General features: G+C 36.1%; 5 protein-coding genes across 8 annotated transcripts; 2 read left to right on the forward strand and 3 right to left on the reverse strand.

Annotated features, from left to right (window-relative positions):
* Positions 1 to 2,901: 2,901 nt before the first annotated feature.
* Positions 2,902 to 4,372, reverse strand: LOC126609714 (uncharacterized). The gene is made up of 3 exons (XM_050277631.1): positions 4,129 to 4,372; positions 3,561 to 3,825; positions 2,902 to 3,464 (listed from the first exon to the last, which is right to left on the reverse strand). Exons 1-3 carry the CDS (start codon positions 4,250 to 4,252, stop codon positions 3,245 to 3,247), a joined length of 609 nt encoding a protein of 202 aa, XP_050133588.1. The 5' UTR covers positions 4,253 to 4,372; the 3' UTR covers positions 2,902 to 3,244.
* A 1,302-nt stretch (positions 4,373 to 5,674) lies between these two features.
* LOC126609713 (thiol-disulfide oxidoreductase LTO1-like) lies at positions 5,675 to 8,820 on the reverse strand. Its single transcript, XM_050277616.1, has 6 exons — positions 8,358 to 8,820; positions 7,928 to 8,187; positions 7,727 to 7,839; positions 6,890 to 7,037; positions 6,138 to 6,275; positions 5,675 to 5,975 (listed from the first exon to the last, which is right to left on the reverse strand). Exons 1-6 carry the CDS (start codon positions 8,746 to 8,748, stop codon positions 5,895 to 5,897), a joined length of 1,131 nt encoding a protein of 376 aa, XP_050133573.1. The 5' UTR covers positions 8,749 to 8,820; the 3' UTR covers positions 5,675 to 5,894.
* Positions 8,821 to 10,064: 1,244 nt separating this feature from the next.
* LOC126585590 (thiosulfate sulfurtransferase 16, chloroplastic-like) lies at positions 10,065 to 12,549 on the forward strand. Its single transcript, XM_050250047.1, has 6 exons — positions 10,065 to 10,442; positions 10,720 to 10,830; positions 10,903 to 10,976; positions 11,092 to 11,162; positions 11,271 to 11,324; positions 12,125 to 12,549. The coding sequence occupies exons 1-6, from the start codon at positions 10,282 to 10,284 to the stop codon at positions 12,197 to 12,199; spliced, it is 546 nt and encodes a 181-aa protein (XP_050106004.1). The 5' UTR covers positions 10,065 to 10,281; the 3' UTR covers positions 12,200 to 12,549.
* A 767-nt stretch (positions 12,550 to 13,316) lies between these two features.
* On the forward strand, positions 13,317 to 14,035 carry LOC126610908 (protein IQ-DOMAIN 20-like). The gene is made up of 2 exons (XM_050279072.1): positions 13,317 to 13,604; positions 13,722 to 14,035. Exons 1-2 carry the CDS (start codon positions 13,317 to 13,319, stop codon positions 13,938 to 13,940), a joined length of 507 nt encoding a protein of 168 aa, XP_050135029.1. The 3' UTR covers positions 13,941 to 14,035.
* Positions 13,980 to 19,554, reverse strand: LOC126610889 (serine/threonine-protein kinase STY17-like). 4 transcript variants are annotated; one of them, XR_007618638.1, is made up of 17 exons: positions 19,185 to 19,553; positions 18,761 to 18,875; positions 18,342 to 18,442; positions 18,094 to 18,213; positions 17,519 to 17,573; positions 16,948 to 17,058; positions 16,812 to 16,862; positions 16,384 to 16,559; positions 16,201 to 16,308; positions 16,037 to 16,110; positions 15,619 to 15,794; positions 15,353 to 15,448; positions 14,977 to 15,057; positions 14,786 to 14,839; positions 14,574 to 14,708; positions 14,218 to 14,498; positions 13,980 to 14,139 (listed from the first exon to the last, which is right to left on the reverse strand). XR_007618638.1 is itself a non-coding variant. In XM_050279043.1 (16 exons), exons 1-16 carry the CDS (start codon positions 19,379 to 19,381, stop codon positions 14,427 to 14,429), a joined length of 1,722 nt encoding a protein of 573 aa, XP_050135000.1. In that variant the 5' UTR covers positions 19,382 to 19,553; the 3' UTR covers positions 14,169 to 14,426. The 4 variants fall into 4 exon arrangements, 3 of the variants coding, with proteins under 3 accessions (XP_050135000.1, XP_050135017.1, XP_050135009.1); XM_050279043.1 differs by lacking the exon at positions 13,980 to 14,139 and having other exon boundaries at positions 14,169 to 14,498; XM_050279060.1 differs by lacking the exons at positions 13,980 to 14,139; positions 18,761 to 18,875; positions 19,185 to 19,553 and adding an exon at positions 18,564 to 18,741 and having other exon boundaries at positions 14,169 to 14,498.
* Positions 19,555 to 23,740: the final 4,186 nt, after the last annotated feature.

Genomic DNA, 23,740 nt, shown 5'->3' on the forward strand with positions numbered 1-23,740 from the left:
ACCTTGATTACTCGGGCCGATAGTGTAATTTTGAGCTCAAACAAGAGTGTAGAATGAGATTTTTGAAATGCTAATATAAATTCTCTAATATTATTTATATATATAAGTTAGGATCGGAGGACACTTATTATTGGACACACATTTTGTCATGATGTCGTGATGTCATGAACTAACTGTAAACGAATTGTAATCTATTTCTTAATTATCTATTATATGAAAATCAATAAATTAAATAAGAAACAAAATGTATGACGATAGTAGAAGATCCAGATGATGAATAGGCAATTAATTTTGGCGGTGGGGTTCATGGTGGAGGCGGCAATGGGGTTTTCTGTGACGGCCGTGAAAAAATAGGTGATTTTGGTTGTGGAGGTGGCGGTCGTTTCGTTGAAGGGAAGGTGGTGGACCTGGTGGTGGCTTTTGGTTGAGAGAGATCCGAGCAACACAAAAGGACGCCGTTTCAATCTGGTTAAGTTCGAAGTTTACAAGTTGAATGCAGATGAGAAGATAAATCAACGGTCAAGATTAACAGAGAGCACAAACAAAAAAGGGGGTCGAAATCACTACCCCTTAGTTAAAAGTGGTCTTTCGAAGGATCCCCTCCGGATCATTCAAAATTGAACTCACTAATCAATAAATTCAAGTCATTGAAATTTGATCTAACGGCTACAATTATTATAATTTTTAGAGGGATCCCATGTGTGTAGCCGTTGTATCAAATTTCAATGGTCCGGATTCATTGATTAGTGGGCTCAGTTTTGAAGGATCCAATTCCATTTTTCAATACGCTTGAAACACGAACGAATACACCAGAACAAATGTTATAATATAAGTAAATGAACATTAAAAAAAATTGAGTAAATTACATAGTTGCTCATCAGGTTTGAGGTCTATTATAACCCAATACAACATCTTTAAAACATTTCACTTTCATATCTCACGTTATATTTTATTTCAAAATAATACCCTCGTTACATTTTTCATCAATTGATTCGTTAAGTGCTGACGTGACTGCCAAATATGTGCCACAACAAATTTTTTTTTAATTAAAAAAAAAACCTTAATCTTCTAAATTAAAAAAAAAAAAAACCAGAATACTTGAAACCCAGATCCCATTATCCTCCCAACCCATATCTAGCCACGTAGCACAAATGTGGAAGTCACGTCAGCACTTAATGGATCAATGGATGAAAAATGTAACGGAGGTATTATTTTGAAATAAAATAGAACGTGAGGTATGAAAATAAAATGTTTTGAAGATGTTGTATAAGTTTGTAATAGATCTCAAACTTGAGGGGCTACTATGTAATTTACCCAAAAAAATTAGTTAAATTTTACCAAAAAAAAAAAGTTAAAGATTGGAGTGACTGCTTAAAAATGAAGAATTGTACTCGCATATCCAATACAAAGAATATGTAAGAGGAAACGTATAATGTGGTTCACTCCATCTAGTATCTACACATAATTATTTCTTTTCTAAGAACTAGCTTCCTTGCACACGCTTATGCGTATGCATAAGACATTTTTTGAATCACGACGTGTTATGCGTGATTTACATGTTTGAAATATATTTATTAATGTAGATGGAAATGAATAATAAATACATTTAATGAAAGCGGTCTTTTAACTAATCAAAGCTGTTGAATCCATATTAATAAAAGCGATTTTTTAATTTCCATCTACATTTTATTGAATTTACATTAAAATTAGAAAAATAATATTTAATAAACAACTGATTGCTAGCCCATTGTGAGGTTAAGCTTACTCCCTCCTCTTAGTGTACAATTAATTTAATCACATTATTATCCGAATGCGAAATACTTGTTTTTATAAAGAAAATAATATTTAATAAACAACTGATTGAATCACATTATTGCTAACCTATTGTAAAATACTAATTTTTTTTTATAAAAAAACTTTACTAATTTATCACCGACACTACGCACCTCTTAAGATGTTTTAAACACAATATTCATGATTTTTCTTATTTTTTAATTGTATTTTTCTTTCCCCTTCACGTGGGCACCATCAACTTTCACTCATCGTTCTATTTTTTTAAACTCATCTGTCTTCCCACTTATATTTATATTATATTTTATGACTACCAAATTACCCTTACATTATTTGATGTATTATATTAGGTTGCTTTTAGATTTTTTTTGTTTGAGAAGCAATTTTGTCCTAATATTTTTATCAAATGCGTGACCCCAAAGTTTTTGCCTCATGTGCATGACCTCAAATTGGGGCTCCCACTTTCTATTATATAGATTATAGTCAAAGTTCATTGCTTTAGGTTACCTTCGCAAATAATTGATTATTTTATTTTCAAATAATTATAGTCAAAGTTCATTATTTTAGCTTATCTTCATATTTCGTATTAAACAAGGTACATGCATCATGTATCTCCTAGTCCATGTATTACTGTAGCATCATGTACATATCATACATATATTTTAAAGTTTCGAACCTGGGACCCAATTCTACCCCACACCTCACCACTAGGCTATTCCTAGTGGCTTTATCATCTATTTATATAAAAAAGCAACTTTAAATATGTTTTATGCTACCGTTAATTGGAATACTAAGTGGAAAATAAATGATAAACACGCTATTTTTAACCTGTTACACACTCATATTTAATTATATCCGTTGTTTTTGTTTGATTTATTCAATTCGATTGTTGATGTCAATTAATGAGGCAGAACTAGTGTTTGAAATTTCTTGGATTAGAAAAACCAGAGAAATATATGGAAAGGGTGATGTCACCATATATCGAAGAAACTCTTAAATTTCGGCTAAAATCAACATAGTTTGTCAATATTTCCAACAAATCAATTAAATATCGATAACCTGCCATATGGCATTCTTTAAATTTTTCCTGTTTTTGAGCAAATTCCAACGTTTCCATCGAAGGCAACATATAGCGATATCAATATATCAATCTATATTTTCACAAATTTACACATCGATATTTTCACGATATCAATAATTTAAACACTGGGCGGATCTATGTGGAGGTTGAAATTGTAAGTGCATAGATAAATACTCCACCGCCTAAGTAATATATACCAAACATTGAAATTTTAAATTTATACTACGTACAACCATATTTATCCTAATCAACTACTAAATTGTAACAAAGAGAGAAGGAAAAAAAAAAACTACTTCTCAATTACCGTCTACTTAAATGGAAGCCCATTCGAAAATATCCCATGTAATTTTAACCCTAATTAGTACGGACAAGCTAGGAGATGCATCTCATGGAGTACGTCGACACGGGTGAATCCACCGCGGGTGCATCGTACACCCTCGGATGATCGCTCTCCAATCCATAGTCCATCATCGGACGGTGCTCCAAGTCCTCATCATGATCGTACACGAAATCAGGCAACTCAATCTCGTTCCTCCTCACATGTTCCCACAGATAATCCAACCTGCTCACGTACCTCAGCTTCCCATACACCCTGCGCCGCACCACACGCGCACGTTAGTACAATTCACAAGAAAATGCTAACATGCGCTTCTGACGTTCGAGTAAATTAATTGATTAAATTAATTACCCGCCGGTGAAAAAGAAGCGGCCGAAGGTGGCGAGGAAGAGCCGGGCCTGGAGGCCGGGGTGGAGGATATACACGGCTTCGAGATTCTGGCGGACGCCGATTGGTACGGCGTCGTAGATTGATCGGACGGCTGAGATCCCGGGGAAGTTCTCGCACCTTTGGGCTCCGGTGTGCACGTACAGCACGGCGAACGGCTTTTTCTCGATCTCTGGAAATATCCTCTCCTCCAAATACTTCCGCAGAGCATCCACGCTCACAATTCGAGCTAAATAATTCAAAAATACAAAAAGAAATCAGAAAATTAAATTAAATAAAGGAGAAATGTTGATTACGAAGAATAATTAACGATCCGTTAGGGAATAATCTTTTGAACTGCTAAAAGCGCTTTAAAATTGGCAGAAAAACTTTACACGTCATAAAAGCGCTTTTTAGAAAAGCACTTCCAGGATGCCTTGAACTTTTGATAAAAAAAAAAGTCAAAGAACCTTTAACAAAAGCATTTCTAGCACAAGTACTTTGAAACAGAAGTGCTTTTCACAAAAGCCACGTTAACCGAGGCCTAAAATACCTGGAAAGAATTTGCCGATGATGCGAAGGACGGTGCGGCCGCGTTTATCTCGTCCTTTGATCTTGAAGATGTCGAGCTTTTCGATGAGTTCCTGCTGCTCGGAATCGGAGATTTGAGTATGCATTTTTCTTCTTCTTTCTTTTTCTATTATTTTCTTGTTGCCTGTTTGGTTGCCGAGAAAGTGCGGTGAATTGTGAAAGAATTTTGAAATGGGAAGGGAGGGGGGGGGGGTCGATGGCGTTTGATGAGAGATATTATGTAGGCGACGACAAGGGTAATTAATTGGTAACTGCCTCAGAAAATCAGGGGGCGATTGGAATATTCGGAAGCATCTTCGGTTATTGGAGGGACCAGGTAGGGCCCGGGGTGTCCGAGTCGGATAACGATTTGGTTGGCTGACTGCTGACTTGGCATTTTGTTGATTGAATTATAACATTGAGGATCCTCTCCGGATCTTCTAATTACGTCTCTTAATTATACATCATGCAGTCAATTTCTATCAGATTCTATTTATATTTAATTTTAAATAAAAAAATTTACAATGATATCTGACCACATGATATAAAATGAACGGATGTGATTGGAAGATCTTGAGAATCCTCACAAAGAGGATCCTCATTCGAATTAGAAAGTGGACAAAGATAAAAAAACGCAAGAGGAGAGGAGATAAAGTCTCATGAAGGGTTGAACTAGTAAGAAGTGTTTATGGCAATGGGCATGTGGTCAAGCCTTAATCTACTAGCTAATTAAAGAAATAATTCTAATTTGGGTTGTGATTTGTCATGCGTCGAGGTTGGTATTTCCCGTTAATGCATGTAAGGTTCATAACCAGTTGACTTGGGGCTAAACTTATAAGGTGTGTGCGTAGGATTGTTTTGATCGTTGATACACATGAGACCTATTATGCATTAATAGTCATGAAGCTATTTGGCAATTTGGGTAGTGAGTGCTAGGGTCAATAAGACAAGCGCTAGACTGATCATGGTCGTTGATGTATGTGGAGCTTAATGTATATGAACAGTTAAGATCAGCTTACGCGTATGCATAATTGATCGTGACATTCTATAAGTAATTTTTTTAAACGAATAGCGTTGATAACACGACATTAGGAAGTATGGGTTACGTAACTTCCAAAGCAAGCCAAGCATGATCTCATCCTATTCGCTCGTTGATTGATAGAAGTTAAAGTTAGCTCAAATTATTGGGAAGGTCCATACCGAATCTTTTTGTCCGATTAGGTTTAGCTTTTAACCGGTAGTGATGTTTGGTTGTGATTTCATTGTTCATCTTAAAATGGGCTTTAATTTCATGGCTCGTTTTCATTACCAAAGCCCACAATCATAACTTGACCCAAAAGAAAAGCCCACGTAAAATTAGACGCCCCAATGATGTCATGCCTCATCTACTCCTAACCTGTCACCGTGATTCCGCCCTGTCACCTGGTGTATATACTCGGTGAGACACCAGATTTTCATGTTCTTCCGGCCAAGGGCGTTTCGGTAGCAAATAGAACAGAAGGAGACAGAAGATTTTGTGGACAAATATATTAGAAAAGAGTCTTGAATCTTGCAATTTAGGAAAAATTTTCCGATGTACAACTCTAACTAGCTTCTTTGGTCCACTGAATCATAATCAATACAGGCAACAATGTACAAGATATAACACCTCGAGGTGCCTAGTTTTCGTGATATATGATCGGGTATGTAAATCGTACAAGTTTTCTATGATCTTTACGAGTGATGACATACCAAACGCCGTGGCTTAATCTAGGGAGTCTGATTAAATTCCTTTAAATCAAACCCAGATTCCTGTGCAAGCTCCATCAACTCTTTTTCTCCACTCAATACCTGTAAGAAGCACCGAGCTTTATCAGAACCAAGTTAATCGTAATAGATGGGACGAACTTGCAGCTAGAGTTTCGTATTGATATTAAAACACGGTGTGCATGACAACATACAAACAAGGTGACCAAATGAAGATAGTGAATCATCCATGAGGAGATTTATCACCTGCCCATTAATCACCCATGTAGGAAAACCTTCAATTCCGACATCAAAGCATTCTTTTTGCATTATAGTTCCCTTCCTAAATCCACCAGGGAAGCACTCAACATAGTTCAACAGTTTTGCTGCCTCACTTCCAAACATCTACATGATGCACAAAACAAACAGGATACATCAGAAGTCTGAACATACAACAGACGAACGCTATGTTCATTCAAAATGTTTTTCATGAAGTCTGAAATGATTGGCTGGGAGGAAGGTTTTAAAATCGATCTTTACGGAAATATCGATAGCTCATATATCGACGGATATTTCGAGAAGATATTTAATACGTAAAATAAGATATTTTGTATTAAATTTAGGATGTATGTATATCATTATATAACATATTTTGCAATTAAGCCTATCATACGTGAATATGAAACATTGGCTTGTATTCGTAGGCATGGGTTACTTTCTACGTTTCTAGTTTCTTCCAACAAAATAAAAGTTTCCAGTTTCCATAGAATTTTATGTAATGTTAACTTAAGTCGCTAGGCATCATTTTTAGGTGAACTTGGGGGCCAATTTCTATTGATAGACCATAGTTTTCTATTACTCACGTGGGACAGCTAAAATATTGAAAACACTGGTTGGGAGTACAACTTAATGGATAACATTATTCGTTAGAAGAACCGAAGGGAAAACTTAGGAAAGATGATAGAGAGAAAAGCATCATGAGTGAATCAAATTTAATTAGGAATCTAAGATCTAAGTACCTGCTTTTGTTCGACACAATGTGAGCACCAGAAAGCCCCATACATTTTAGCACCAATAGCACTCAGATGCTTTGCAAGAGCTATTGCAAACGGGCTTGATGGTGTTGTTATCTCAGTTGAAAAATATGGAAGATCAATTTCAGATGGGCTGTTAACAAAAGAAATGTAACAAGGAAACAATATCAGGGCAATAAGCACGCAAAACTGACAAAAAAGTAACCAACTAGCATAAGCTACCAAATATTATATTTGTGAACTTTGAAATTTGTTAAATAATGACATGGTGAATCAGATCCAAAAAAAATCATGGGACAGGTTTGGGATTTTAAGATAAAGGTGATGAGGTCAGTACACACAGAAAACTGATCTTATTTCCTTCCACACAAATAGCCAAGTACCACATGATCAAAGAGCGATCAATTCATATCAAGGGTCACTAAACTCCGGTCACAGATACTTGCTTGAGAATAAAAGTTATAAAAGTGATGTAAAGCCACAGCGACCCTCGTAATATATGGTCGTGAATGCTTAGAGCATCAAACTCAAACCTAAACAATGTTTATGAACATTGGATTTCCCTACATCTCCTTTACATAAAAATTTGAAAATAACTAAAACACTTATGTTTCTCAGTCTCCAATATTTCCCACGAATCAAACTGCCATTCTTAAAATATTTACATTTCGATTTCCTCTATCAAATTAGTTGGAAAGGCATGCTCATAATCCTAGAAGATTGAGCTTCAGAGCAGAATATAGGTCCATATCATTAAATAGCTTGCCAAACTAACATATCCGTAAAACTGAAAAATATAAAGCCACGAGCGAGGTTTATCACCTTGAGGGCACAGGTGGAAGAGCACTATATGACCTGTTGAGAGTCACAACCACTAAGCTAGCTATACAAAACAGCAAACCCACTTCCTTCTGTAATTTTTCCAACCCAAAATCCTACAATTCAGAAAAACCAAATACTAAATCACTGCCATTAACAACATCAAATCAAAGAAAATAAAAAGAACAATATCCAAAAGCTCACCTTCAAGGCGGTGAAAAACAAGGTGAAAGAGAGCAGAGCAGATAACAAGCAATACGAGCAAGAAGCTCCCGAAAATTTGGTGCTAAGAATGTACAAAAAGCAAGCGCTAGCAGCTGCCATGGAAGTTGTAGTCCCGAGCAAAACTAAGCGAGCATTAGATTCACTAATTCCAAAAGGCAACTTCTTTGCAGTCAGTAGCTGCACACCCAGAGTAGCAACTAACCCATAAGCAACCATTCCGAACAGCGGAAGAGGAACACCTGGGAAATCCAAAAGGGAACTTTTGTCAAACACCTTGCGCGCAATGCAATGCAACTCAATTCAATTTCCAATACACAAAAACCCAAATCCAAATCCAAATTTTCACTTTTTCTTGTTTCGGGATAATAAAAAATTTGAATTGAGTTCGGTATGGAGTTGAAGAGGGTACCAAAAACGACGGCGTAATCGCTACTGAGGATGTCGCCGCAGCTTCCGCCTCCGCCGCCGCCGCCAGTGGGGCAGAATGCAGTGGAATTTGTGAGCTTGAGGTAAGTCAAGTAAGTCGTCTCGAGAAACCCAACACCTCCGAGCCCTGCGTAGAGTTTGTAGGTCAAGTCACTCGAAGACGACGGGGCCAACGACGCCGTTTTGGGTTCGGAATCGTCGGCGTTTTGATTTGGTTCGGTGGACGAGCATGTTATGGGAAGAAGCAGAGATCTCTGACCCCATTTCAGGGTTTTATGGAGGAAGGGGATTTGGAATCTTCCGTGGGTCAACGGAGACCGGCGCGACGTCGAGAACGGCGGAGATGTTAGGCCCGTGAACGCCAAGGTCGCCATTTCTGCTCTCACATTCCACCTGAAAAATCAACGGAGATTCGCGGGGATTAATCTGGGCTGGATGGGCCCAAGTAATAGCTCCTTCAATTTAGGCCTTGTATTTAAGTCCAACCCAAATTTCTCAACGGTCTTTTTTGGCGGGTGATCAATACGGTTGTGTTCAGTTTTACCGTTTATATTTCTGTTGTGTTAGTGTTACACAATTTACCGGTTGATCAATACGTAAAACGATCTAATATAGTTTTACAATAACAGATATTTTTTATTAGAAAAATGTGAAAACTTATATAATGTTATATGGACAGTGGTCATCGTATGCACATTGGGTTTAGGTCTTATATTTGTGCAGATCTCGAGTTTGTAACATGTAATGTTGAAAATTGTGGTATTGTCATCACGTAAAAAGATTTCTCGAGATAATACATAATCATTGTCGTTGTTTATCCTACCCCACCACACTTTGGGGGTTGTTTATCTTACAACTATATAAGCAATGGTACGTACGTTTGTCTATCTTTTAAGTGACTTGATTATTTTTACCATCATACTGAATAAATTAAATGAAGATGATTAAACAAGAGTGTGCTACGATATTGAAATGTGTATGTAAAGAATTACGGCATCATGACACGTATGTTGCTGCACTGTGAATGGGTTCATTATCTTAGCATTCAAGAATGCATTTATAAACACCTTGTCCGTCTATCAACCTGCTCTTAATCACACATATTTAGGAAAGAGGATCCCTTTCTTCTAATCCACTAAATCAGATAATTCGTATCATTGAAAATTGATCCAACGACTGAAGTTATTATAACTTTTAAAGTGGACCTCTGTTTGTAGCTGTTGGATCAACCTGCTCTTAATCACATATTTATATTCACCTTAGATGTTTATATAAAAATTTAAATATTTCAATAAATTTAAAATTTTATAATGCATCATTGTATGAGATGTACCGTTGTAGTGTACGACTAAATTTACAAATTTTGACAGTTACAATCTAATCATTCAAGCATGAGTTAATATAATACAACGGTGTATTGTAAGGTTTTTATAATAATATGAGATTGTAAATGGTTGGATAATATCAAAGTCTCCAGAACACTGAAAAAAAATCTTGTCAGCAGTCTCATCCACCAAGGTGTATACATACATGCAGTAGACTCACATGCATCATACGTTGGCTGTTTATTTATTTATTTTTTATTTTTATTTTTTATAAATTTTGACTCATCAGGATTAAGACAAACGTTGAAACAGTTGAAACTTATCCATGCAAAAGTATGTGTGCCTCGTCTTTTGGGTTTATTATCCGAAAAAAAACCAGAACACCAAGACTCGGCGTGGCATCATCTCTCTGCCTTCTTCTGCTGACGCACACCCATTAAATTTATATTACACACTTCCTCAGACCATTTTCCACCACACTAACCACCACCATTTTCCATATTTCTCTGCTGAAACACTGCATTTGCAATCTGAAAATCTCAGATACCAAAACACCGATCGAAAACGTATATAGTTAGAAATATGGTGGCGATTTCGTTTGTGTATTCTTCGTGCCTTACTGGCTCTGCTGCAATTCAACCCCCTTCGCTTTTTTCTTCTCAAAATCTCAACCACAAATCTTCGCTTTCTCTAAACGGGAAGAGACTCGGCACTGGACTCCAAAACAAGAACTTCAACTCCTGGTAAGTTTAAAAAAAAGTGAAAATTCTGTTTATGCAAGTATGATAATATTGTTAGGTATAGTGATTTTCAGGCTCTCGTTTTCTCCGTCTGCGTTGTCCTTTATGTCCCTTGATTTTCTTTTTGATTTATTTCATCCAAAGTTAAGAAAAAAGGATGAACTAACAACTGAGTGAAAGAGGAGAAAACGGGAGTGTGAAAATCTCAAGATTACTTTCAGATCGTTATTTATTATGTTTTTCACCAACTTGGGATCTTGTTGTTTGGCAACTGGGAAAGTGTGAAAGCTGCTCAGAAGAGAAATTTGGAGGCTGTGGGGGTCCCAACTTCGGTGCCGGTTCGTGTGGCACATGAGCTTCTTCAAGCTGGACACAAATATTTGGATGTCAGGTAATCTAATTATCTTTTATTAAGTTAAGCACTTTGTCTACTTTTTGTTTAACTGTTCTTGTTTTTGTGTAGGACTCCTGAGGAGTTCAGTGCAGGACATGCCCCTGGGGCTGTCAACATTCCCTACTTGTACAAAGTTGGATCAGGTTCATTTTTTGTTCTTCCGATCCACATCTTTTTCTTGACTTTTTTTTTTTTTTTTAATTTGGATTATTTTAGTTAATTACCATTTTTATGTAATCCTGTTGTTCTTGTATGCAGGGATGACAAAGAACCAAGAATTTCTAGAACAAGTGTCATCACATTTCAGAAAACATGATGAGATTATAGTTGTGAGTTCAAATTACTAAGTACATTTTTTGCTGCCTTTTTCTTTTCCAATTATTTTCAGTAAATTTCTACCCCAGTTAAGTGTTTAATTTGATCTTTTGGCCTTTTAGGGATGCCAGCTTGGGAAAAGATCCATGATGGCTGCAACTGATCTTGTAGCTTCTGTAAGGACATTACCCTCCACAGCTTTTTACTTTGGCATTAAGTAATTACTTATGGTTGAAGAAGCTGAAAAATATGGATCACATTTGGGTTGAACGTCGTTATCAACTAGTTTTTAGAACTTGTATTGCATATTCAATTCCGAAAAGAATTTAGCCGAAGCCAGAATGTGTCGTTTAATCGCGTATTTATGACAAAAATCGTTTTTTTTATTGGCTAGAAAAGGATGCAATGCTTTGTTTTTTGGGATACTTAATTAGCGTAGCCTTCTCACAACTGTTAATGATAGTGAAAAACACTTGAGAATCAAATTATAAATAAAAATAATAAAGTAAACCCTTGCCTATCAGTTGTTAATGTACCGGTCAAATAATAGGCTGGTGCAATAGTAGCTCAAGAATAAAATTAGAAGATACATGCCCTTACCTATCAGTAATAATAATGTGGCGTAATTGCAGTTCGATCCAACTGTTAATGTTACTGAGAAATAGCTCAAGAATAAAATTAGAAGAAGAAAAAAAGCCTTCAACAATCAATTTTTAATGTCGGATAAACTAATAGTCGGGTGGAAGAATAGTTCGGTCTAGGGTTTTTTTTTTCTTTTTCAAATCAGTGCTTTAAGTGTTTTTTACTATGAAATGGAGTTACAAGAGACTTAGTTGTGAAGAACCTTTTTAGATTTTTTTTTTTTTTTTTTTTTGGGGTCCAAACATGGTTGAATATCTCAATGGCTTTCCATCCTTGCAATCAAAGAATTGATAAAAGCTGACTGGAGCTTTGTTCTTTAATCTTAATTTTGCAGGGTTTCACCGGCATTACAGATATAGCTGGTGGGTATGCCGCTTGGACACAGTCTGGACTTCCAACAGAGATATGAAATGGGATTCTGGAGAGAGAGAGAGAGAGAGAGAGAGAGAGAGAGAGAGGTTTGGAATCAAGGTTATGGGAAGGGAAGAAATCACAAAAAAAGTGGCAGTAGAGCCCTGCAGAAACATGGAAACTTGGTTCCAAAGAATTTATGGTGAAAATGTGGCAACATAAAATGTCACAAGCAAAAGAAAATTATTAAATAAATGTTTTGTAAAGAAGTTATGGAAAGGAAATGCTCTACTTTTACAATTTTGTATGCTCTATGCTTTTGGAGTTTACAACCGCAAACTTGGCATCCCATGTTAATAGTCCCTCACTATTGATACTCTGTTGAATTGAAATTATTATGATTCTTGATTTTTGAAATCGTTTACAAATATTTAAGTAGTAAAAATTTTCTAATTCTTGACTTTTAGTGTGTACATGTATATATATAATAAATAAATAAATATACCGGTGTCTCGTTAAAATCTGTAATCTAATAATAAATCATGAATGATATCTTGGGGTTCCTATCTCCTTAGAAATCAAGGATACAAAGGAACGATCCCATTGTTGATCCCATTTTCATCATTTTTTCCCTCATCAATTCATGATTTCTCTCTTTTCAACTAAATAAACATGTCATAGAACTCGAACAATTCTCAAAAACCCGAAAAGTGGTATCGTTTTGTTAGTGGAAAGTGCTAAAACTCAAAAAAAAGACATCGTTTCCAAATGAAAGGTGCACGTTGTTCTATCTTTTTAATTTTGAGCCTTTTATTTTAAGGAAAACTAACGAAAAGTCCAAAAAATTTTCGTTTTTAATGAAAAACCATTTTTAAAGGTATAGTGAATAGTATCAGGGAAATGTATAAATGTGGTTTTTCGTTAAAAGTGAATAGTACCGGAAGTGTTTGTTAAAACTCCTTTTATTTTATGTATTTGAGACTTTGGGTTCGTTTCGTTGGTTGAGAGTTCACCGTAGAATGCTTCAAACAAACCCACACAGATCTGTTGGAAGAGAAATATTCATCCCTCCACGTTCTCAATATCAGACAAGCAGAAAACAACTCTCTCTGCCCCTGAGAAAACATGGTGGCCACATCTCCTCCCTTTACGTCACGTTTTGAATCTGCTTTTAAATGGAGAAATGCCCCAACAAAACTCTCATTCTTCTTTCAACCAAACTGTACAAGAACATGGGAACTACTCGCAAGTGGTTCAGAACAATCCGGAGAAAGTTAGTCAGATCATCCAACAGAGATATCATCGTGGTCTACACCAACACCACCCCGAGCACGCACGAAGAATCGGCCAGGTACGAAGAGCTCGAAGACATCACTTCATCATCTTCGTCGTTCGAAAAGAGAATTTTCACCAAGGAAAACATCGCAGCCATCAGGCTCCAAGCCTTTTTCCGGGGGCACCTTGTACATTACCCAAACTTGGTTCTTTTTTCAACGTCAAGTTTTGCTTTCATAATAATTGTTGAATTTGCACAAAAACTGAAAACCCTTAGGTTTGTGATGATTTGAACAATTTGACAGGCCAGGCAAGCGTTTCGAGCACTGAGGAGCCTGGTGAAGCTGCAGGCGTTGGTTCGTGGAGTGTGTGCGCGGAAACAGGCACGTATAGCTCTGCATTGCATGGACTCAATCGTCCGGTTGCAGGTCAAGGTTCGCGCACGGCAGCTACTCAGCGTGTCTAGCAATGGCAGATCCATCGAAGTTAACCGTTGTTTGCTGAACAAGTCTAGTAATGTATGATTTTACGAATTTGTAACAAAGATTTTGGAAGTCAAAGAATTTCGTGGTAATGACTGTAATTCAAGTTTAAACTCAGGAAAAAATCTTCTGCTGTATACATCGTTTCACCAACTTTTCCGGCTAACCGGGAAGATAAGTGGCCTGTAAAGTTCTTGCAGTTCAATGTCGAAAATAAATATTCACACTGAGAATGCATTCGCTGGGAATCAACGACAACACAGTAAGGTGTGGTTCAAACAAAAGATTTAATACATAACTATAGGGTAGTGAACATTACCGGTCCATGACGGGCTCATTAGTAATTACCGCTAACCAGCCGGCCTAAATTAGACGATGAAAAACTGAGTCTCTGAAGAGAAGACCACCAGGAAAACACAAACAAACTACAATAAAAACAACTGTGAGTGCTCGGAAAAACTGTACAATGCAAAAAGTATGTGCAATGGAAATGGTCCACATGCAAGATCAGGTTTCTCTCAACCGTGCTCAGTGATTGCCCCATCTAATTGCCGAGAAAAAACCACCAGGTCTGCGTCGATCTTCTCCCTCATTACCAACCTGTGTTAAGATTAGGATTGAATCATTTAAATATGTTTAACGGGCAAGAAGCTTTACAGTTGGGCAAGAAAGTACCTCTTTGGCCAAATTCTGCAGGATTTCTATAATATCGGAAAAGGGGGGTCTTTGAGTCGGGTCCTGTTGCCAGCATCTCTCAAGCAGTTCGGCAAATCTTGGGTGAGTGGTCTTGGGAATTGTAGGTCGTAGGCTCTGAGTCATGCCAAATAAATGTTAATCCATAAGAATATCGTGTGGCAGAGTTATGCCAAATTGTTTGGAGTAAGTACCTTTTGCACCACACCTACTGCCGCTTGTAACGGGGTCAAGGATGAGTAGGGGATCTGGTAAATAAACCATAAAGAAGACCATGAGTTTTGAAATTAATGCCGTTATCAACTGACGCACTGAATAGCAAATGCAGAAGCAAGCATAGTGCACACAATCTCATTTGTTCTTGCAAAGAGAAGTAGGCACTTACTTGTCCAGTTAGAAGCTCCCACAGTACTATTCCAAAACTGAAAACGTCTGCCTTGTGATCATATGGTTTGTGTTCGATGACCTTCACAAGACCATGGTAAAAAGAAGCTGAGAGATAGGTTACCTTAAATGAAGTCAGCACAAACTACCAACCAACATAGTTATTGTTGAACCCGATGATAGCAGGCCTAAAAAGCCCCACAATAGCTCTAACTCCCCTTCAGGACAAATGTTTAGTGGGATTGAGTTGAACCATGTGAATAATTAAACTATGAATTCTATCACTTTAAACAAATTCTGATTTAAATCACTTGGAAGTTGTTCCTCTTTCTGATATTATCCACAAAATAAAAGTAGATGTCCAAGGAGATTACTACCTCAGGAGCCATCCAGCGGTATGTACCAGTTTCAGCTGTCATCACTCCAGATTGAGTCTGCACTCTGGCAACCCCAAAATCAGCAACCTTAACGACCTGTACAGTAAGGATATATGATTCTAAGCATTAAAAATCCACAAACGTGCTAAAAAATAGTTAATTGACGCACAGGATTTTGGATGAATTTTTTTCTATATAAATGCAAAGGGAAAACAGGTGTGACAGACAAATGAATCATTGATTGAATAGTCATGAATTATACTTACTTCATGTTCATCCATAAGAAGATTGGCAGTCTTAAGATCCCTGTGGATTATATTATTTTGGTGCAAATAGTTCATTCCCTTGGAGACATCAATTGCTACTTTGAGTAGAGATGGAAGCTTAAACACACCCTTGTGCTTATGCAGAAAATCGTATACACTTCCTTTGGACATAAATTCTGATAAGCAGGAACATGAGCATCAAAAGGTGGTCATCAGTGAATTCAAATCGCATTAAATTAAAATTCGTAAGTGTTGACAATCAATATATAACTATTCTCTTCAGTTGTAACCAATTAGACATGGTATAACAAAGATGAAAGTACGGCACCCATCCATAGAAATCATGACTACTCAAGAAATAAGATACTTGTGCACATGAGAATCATTAATATATATATATATATTCTCTAAGATAAACCTGTCACAATGCATAGGTTTGGAGGTCGTGTACATGCTCCTATAAATTGCACAACATTCTTGTGCCGAATCTTCCTGACAAATGTCATGATATCAAGAAGTTTACAAAGCTGCATGGAAAATGACAACTGCCATCAACAAGTATAAGCAGGTATATGGATGCACCTCAATATATAAACTTCCTGTGAAAAATCCCTGAGCATCTCTGCATTGACACGCTCAGGTTTGAGAACTTTTATGGCAACTTCCTGAGTACAATAAGTGCCTCTGTACCTAAAAGAAGTTGAAAGCAGCATGTCAAACGAGAACCAGCATAAAATTCAACACAGGATTCAAAATGTAACTTACAGATCACCGAATGACCCAGATCCAACTTTGTTCTCAAATTTCAGCTGCCTTGCATCAATCTCCCAGACATCTGTTCCATCAGTTGGTATTTCTATGCAACTGGGGAAGGACTCATCCCTTGTTTGATTGTCCTCACCAATAGCAGCGATTGGATGTGGTTTTGACCAAGGTTGCTCCTAACATACGAAATCACAGTAAATCATGTGATTAGATGGGAACAATGAACCTCAAATATTCAGCATGATGGCAGGTGGTATCCAGTTTTCATGAGATAAACAAAGATTCACCAGATTAACAGATTTTAAGAAACCATCCCGAGTATTCCCATACCACACTAGTCTGAGTCTATTCAAAGAACGAGACATTTTAAATTTTGTTCTACAAGATACAGCTATATAATTAAGCAAATAAGGGAGAAAAAAACTTACCTTAAATTTTGAAATTTCCTTTTCTAGAACACTTTTGAGCTCCTCGGTTTCCTATTGTTACATGCAAGAACATTTTGTTCAATGAACAAGAAGCATGTGAACCAAATATCCAAGAAGAAACATACAAAACTCATACCTCGTATTTCCACCCATCAACCACGAAAACATCAAGAGAAAATCCATCAACAGTGGAGAAAGCATGAGCTTCTTGAATATTCAGTCCAATCTCAGCAAGTAATGAAGTTAACTGGAAAATTAATCACTAATAGATATCATTAATTAAGTGAGTAGGCCAGGACTCCAGTGGAAAAATGACAGAAATACAACAGAAAATTTTCCATAGAACTGTTTAATCATAAGACATTCTTGAAAACTCACAATTTAATGTTAATAACCTAGGAACTGTTCCACCAAGCATATCTCATGGAAAAAGATAAGTAACTCTGAGCTATAGAGTTCCAAACATTTACTAGCTACAGGGTTGAAAATACAGAAATCAAGACTCTAGAGTCAGGCTCTCCTAATACAGCATAATATTCTAGGAAAATAAAAAACCCTTTTCTATAAAAGTAAACAAATATATGAATTCCAGTTAAAGCACAAAAGCTATGAACCCATGAACAGAATCAGATGTGTACCGCATTGAATAAAAATTGGTAGAAATTAAAGGTCAATAGCATACATGTGGATATACAGATGAGGACTACCTGACTAAGAAGTTTGGGCTTGTCAACTGTTGAAAACGTGATCTCATGCATAGGCCTACACAATTAACAACAATAATTAACAGCAAGATTTACAAACAACCAATGCAAATAAATTACTACCAACATTGTGTCTGTCTGTATCCGTGGTAAACAATAACAAACACTATACTTTGTAGTATAGAAGCGTCTTGAGCATAAGCCTAAAGTATGTAGCCCCCAACTTCGCAAGTAAGTACAAAACACTATAAACTACGAAAAGCCGACAAGAAGATAGAGAGAGAGAAAAGCTGGAACAATCTAAACTGTAAAAGAAATCTATGGCATAGAATATTTGTAACATAATGTTAACTAAAAGTCCTATTGAACATATTCCACTGCGCATGGGAAACTTCTCAGATTTATCATTTAGTTAAATGGATAATCCATCGGGCATCTCTCTTTCTATTTCTATGTATTTTGATAATTTGAAAGAACAACAAAGTAGCAGATAAGTTATCAAACTAAACACCTCTATAAAATGAAGGGGAGAAGCCATTTCTCCGTGGATGAGTAACTACTTAAGATTGGGTTCTTACCCCGAAAAGACTGGTGTTGCACTCATAGCACTACCTCCATCTTCAACATGGTATCTATTGGCTTGAAGTGCCAGTGCGTCAAGAGTAGGAGATGAACCAAAGGTGGGAGGTGCATGAATCCTGGTGACAGAACAATTCAATGATTAGCACATATAAGATTAAAATACAAAATGCAGAGTGAGGTTATTGAATGCAAAAGAAGGATGGAGAATACAAGTAACTGATATACACTATATAATGTGACATACCCTCGTCCGTTAGAGTAACTGTAAGAACTTTGTGCATCTTCTTTCATCAAAGAATCTGAATGGACCGAGTCAACAGAATTTCCATTGAAGACAGGATGAACCTCCATCAGAAAAACGGTTTTCATGATTAGCCAGTAGTCACGCATCATTGCCCAAATAAATTACATTGATTTTAATAGATAAGTCCAAGTCTTCAACTAAAGACTAGAAAACTCTACTCACTATTCAGGCAACACAAGTTGGACGAACGGTTCCCACTAGAAAAGAATGCGAACCACAGTCAAACCATTATACATACGCGCATGATGCAGGGATAAGTGCAGGCATGCACCCACACACAAAGACGGATAGCATTAAGCACCAACAGAGTTACATCGAGCTAATATCCGAACTATTCCAACAAATGCATAGGTGTTCACCTGCACAGAGCGAACTTCAAAGGCAGGTTGATTAGCAGGGTCTTCTGCAAATTGCAGCAATCTCTTATGTGCTAGAACATCTTCTGCCCTCTCCACATTCACATCCAACGCGTAACTACATAGCAGCAACAACAACAATGACACAATTATACAAACATTAATAAACTGCGCCAATTTGGTATCTTTTTCTCCATACTATCACTATTTCCAGCAATATGAATTCGAAAACTGAAAAATTTATAAATATGAAACAAGTAATCATCTGAATTGCGATAAAAGTTATCAGTAAAGATTCCAACTTTTTCTTTTCTTCAACTTTCCCAAACTTTCCCGGCAACCAAACAAGCAATGCCAAAAGCCAAAAAGCTAATTACCGAACATACAAATCGAAATTACATTATTCTAGGGTTAAAAGAAGAGGTACCGAGCAGGCAACCGATTGAAATGAAGCCATAGCTGATCATCAAATCCAGGAAGATTCGCCTCCTCAAAATTGGACTCTTGAATTCGTCGGAGCACCTCGTTGTAGACCTCCAGCTTCTGCCGGTGGTGGCGAGGCTGCGCCTGCGACGACAGCACCGCTCGGCTGCCGCAGCTCTCCACGTCCTCGTCGATAGCCATTGGAAGAGCTCGGGAAAAGCTTGCTGCTTCAGAGAAGTGAAATAAATCAGGTGTGGATTTATAGATTAGAGCAGAGGAATATGCTCGGAAAGAGTGAGATGCAGATTTTAGAGAGAGAAAGAGGGAGGAGAGAGAGAGCTTGAACTGGAAAAAGGTGAAGAGTGAGAAGGAGGAGAGAGAATCGCTTCCGTCATGGCATTTTTGGCCTTTAGCGACGGTGGCCCACCACCTGCTGAGTCATCGGTGGCTTATCCATCATGCCACTTGTTACACTAGTTATTTTGGAACGAGGATCCTCTTCGGATCTTTTTCAGATCCTTTTTCAGATCCTTTTTGTGAGAATCTTAGGAATCATTAAATTGTGTCCATTCATTATATATTGTACGATTAGCAATTATTTTAAATCAAATATAAATAATATCTGACAAAAACTGGATGCACCATATATGATGAACGAACGAACACGATTTGAGAATCCTCAGGATTCTCTTAAAAATGATCTGGAGAGGATCCTCCTGGTTATTTAATACCAAAATAAAAATTCATGGCTATCCAAATAAAACTGTTGATTTTTTTTTGTTTTTAAATTAGTTGTCTAGATGCTAATCCAAGTCGATTCTCTAATGAATAAACGATTTATAGTCATTCAAACACAAACAATTAATGGTAGCAAAATTTGTAGGTTTTTTTTAAATAAAATAATTCATGAGATTGATATAATTTCTTACTTTGTCTATGACAATGAAAATCGATAGGAGTGATACTCGACTTCATCCATCGTAAATCATTTTGGTTATTCTGTGAAAATTGTCAATATCCTTGTTAAATGGAAGGGTTTTTATGAAAAAACTAGCCTTAAAAAAGTGGTCACATAGTCCTTCAAGTGATCATACAGTAAGGATATTAATAATTTTTTTACATAATGACAAAAATAATTTATTGTAAACAAATTTAATCACCACTTTTATTGATTTTTTTTTTGTCAAAATCTAAAATTAGAAGTTATGACAAGATCAGAGACTTTTTTTTAACTGAAAAACTAACATGTAAACTCGTAATTAATAAATATCATGTGAACCTTTAATGCGAATGAGAGTAACACAACGCATAAACGATTCACTGTCATTTGCGTCGCATGAATGACAACAAAAACTGATGATAACCAAAAACTCAGGCATTGCCGTATCGGTCGGTTGAGTGGCACAAAAAATGAGGCTCTCATGGGGGCCAGCCTCGGGGACAAGCACTGCTAACCCGTTCTGCAATATAAAGTATGACAGATTTTTCGGATTTTTCGATGTAACCGTCATATGGAATGATACATCATATGTCGTTATATAAATTGTGAGATATATATGTTAAAAAGTTAACAACTTAAAAAATAAAATTTCTCACAACTTAGTTAAAACACATGATTTACCATTTGTGTTTCCGTCACTTTTAAATTTTTTCTCATAAAGTACATACTCCATTTTATCTCTATCTGCTTGCTTAGCTCACATTACTATATTAAATGCCCTGGTACTTGAAGCTGGACACCTTAAAATTTCGGCCATCGGATATAAATGGTGATGTTATTTACACCTTTTTTTTTTATTTTTTTTTTATTTTAGATACTTCTCTTAATTTTTTGTTGTTGAATTGAATTAATTAAAGAGTACTAAAGAACATAAATTAATAAAAAGTGTGTGGAGGGTAAACGAAGAGTGTAGATAACATCGTCCTATATATATATATATATATTCTCAAAAGTATCTTCAAAGGAGTTAGCAAATTTTTTTCTTTAAAATTGTCATTTGCTAATTTGTTTGGCGCTTTCTTAGTCCCATCTTATATGAAAACATGCATCTGCATGGTTATTATTGTCAATGTGTACAAAAAATATACAAGAAATAAAATACTTGGCACCCAAGGCATTCTATCTAGGAAAGGTTACATTCATTAAGGATAAATAAGTCTATAAATTATATTTTTTTTAACTACATCTATATTAAGTAATAACTTTCATTACAGTTATAAAATTGGTTTGGTCCCAACTGTATAACATTAGAGAGGTTTTATTGTACCATCTAATTGTTTTTTAAAACTATTTGACAAAAAAAAATCATTTAAAAATACTGTTTACCAGCACTCTTCTCACTTGTAAGTCGGAGTTTATAGATTCGATTTTCGTAAAGTGCGACTTTCTTCTCACTTGTAAATGAAAGTCTTAGATTAAGTTAAATTCTCATGGATATTTATTATGTGGCTTACCCCATTTCCTTCGCTCTTAATATAAATAAACGGAGAATACTGGCAACCTTTGCTTTGAATCTTTTTCCTTCTTCAAATGACACGTACCATTTTTTTAAACATATAAAATAAGATTTTTAATGCGTTTGGCTAATGACACATATAACGTTTTTGTTCCTTTTAACCTACGACAATGCTATTGTTAATTTTCTTGTCGGATCAAGGCAAGTGGGTTAGAATATGACACTATGGATACACTTGAAATTATTTCCAATACTAAAAAAATAAAGATATTTTCTATGTTGAGATGTTGAAATGAAACCGTCGACAAGATGACTAAAAGTGATGGTCCTGTCCAAATATGAGACCGTGACACGAAAGTTTTTTTTTTTTTTTCCTCTGATTATTCGTCACCGTTAATTATTTTTGGGCCTTAAAATTGACTTGGTCGAGTCCAAGCCAATAGCTCGTTTGCGAAGAAAAAATTTCATATGACAATCTCACGTGCTCATTCTTCCACATCCGCCGATGGACGTTTCTCAGATAAATCATATCTTATTTGATGTGCATGTTTTAGATCGTACAAGATTTTTAAGTACATTGATATTTTTATATTAAGGGAATGGAGAGTTCGGTCAAGCCACACAATGAGCAACCTAATTCGGTATCGAATTCGCCATCCACGAGATTCAAACCTAAAACCTCTGACTTTCAAGTAAAAAAAAATACTACTAGATCGTAGTACTGAGTGGTAGATCGTACACGATTTAAACTATGCGTAGTGATTGAAAGAAATTTAATGCACTTTATGGAACTCTCACAAGGATTTTACTATATTTTGCAAGCCCATTAGCTCTTTGGCCTGCTAAATAGGTGATGTCTAGAATTTAATTAGCCCGCTTGCTAGTAGCTATGACAAACGAGTCGTGTTTGTCATGTTTTGCGGCGTGATTGTGTCGTATTTATTATCTTAACAGATGATGTCATGTCAAACCCGTTATCTTAACGAGTTTCTAACAGATGACCTAATAAGGACCCAATTTGTTAATGGGTCGTGTCATTTCGTTTTGGGTTAACATGTCATGCAAGAACATGTCATGTCTAATATTTAGATATGACAAACGATATCTTATTGGGTTCTTAAACGATGACCGAATGACGACTCAAAACGTTAATGAGTAACCTGAAATCTATTATTTTCATGCCATTCTGTATCAGAATAGCAGATCGTGCAGGAAACTGCCAAACATACTTGCTAGTGACAATGTTTTAGTAGTTTGAAGCAATAAACTTGAAAAATGACCATGCATGGTTGTAGATAATTTTACGTCCATTCCCTTTCATCGTGATGACCGCTAGGTGATGTGTGATGATCTCATGTTTGTTGTTGTTACTTTCACACTTGGTTTTGTGAAGCCTTGAGAATGCCACAATGCATAACTTTGAAGCTATTTGCTAATTGGCATTTTTAATTCCTTGTCGGGGATTATTGAAATGTCTTTGACAATTGAAACGTGAATACAATATGTTGCTTAGAACAAAAGTTAATATATTTTTTTAATTGAAACAAAAGTCTATTATCTAGATTATGTACTCGAGTTTTGTTAAAATTGTTTTATAAATTTCATTATATTTAACCAAAAAAATTATGAAATCCCAATTATGATTGTTAATAGCACTATATTTTATTGATTGAACCACCATATATGAACGAATTAAGCTCTTATGCGATGGTTCATGGTGTGATAGAGATCAAATCTTTTACATTCATTTTATGTGTGACCTCTCTGTGGTATGTATCATTGATTGATATGTGTTAAATTTATAACAAGGTTAAAGACGGTTAAGTTTATTAATACGTGTTAATCAATAATGTAAGTCACACACAAAATGTATTAGATTTGAACTCAGTGAGATGACCCTATTCACCCAATCAATTGTCCTCTGATTCTCTCTTATATCATTATTTCTTCAAAAATTTATCTAAAAATGCAAGAAAAACTCAAATATTCATCTAATTAATCCCAAAATTTTTATGTACATTGTTTACTCTTTTCGGAATATAAGCAAATCGAAGATTACGAGTGCGGTTTCGTATGAATTTCAAATCTTAACTGATGTAACAAT

This window comes from Malus sylvestris, chromosome 2 (assembly GCF_916048215.2).
Source record: "Malus sylvestris chromosome 2, drMalSylv7.2, whole genome shotgun sequence".
Lineage (NCBI taxonomy): Eukaryota > Viridiplantae > Streptophyta > Magnoliopsida > Rosales > Rosaceae > Malus > Malus sylvestris.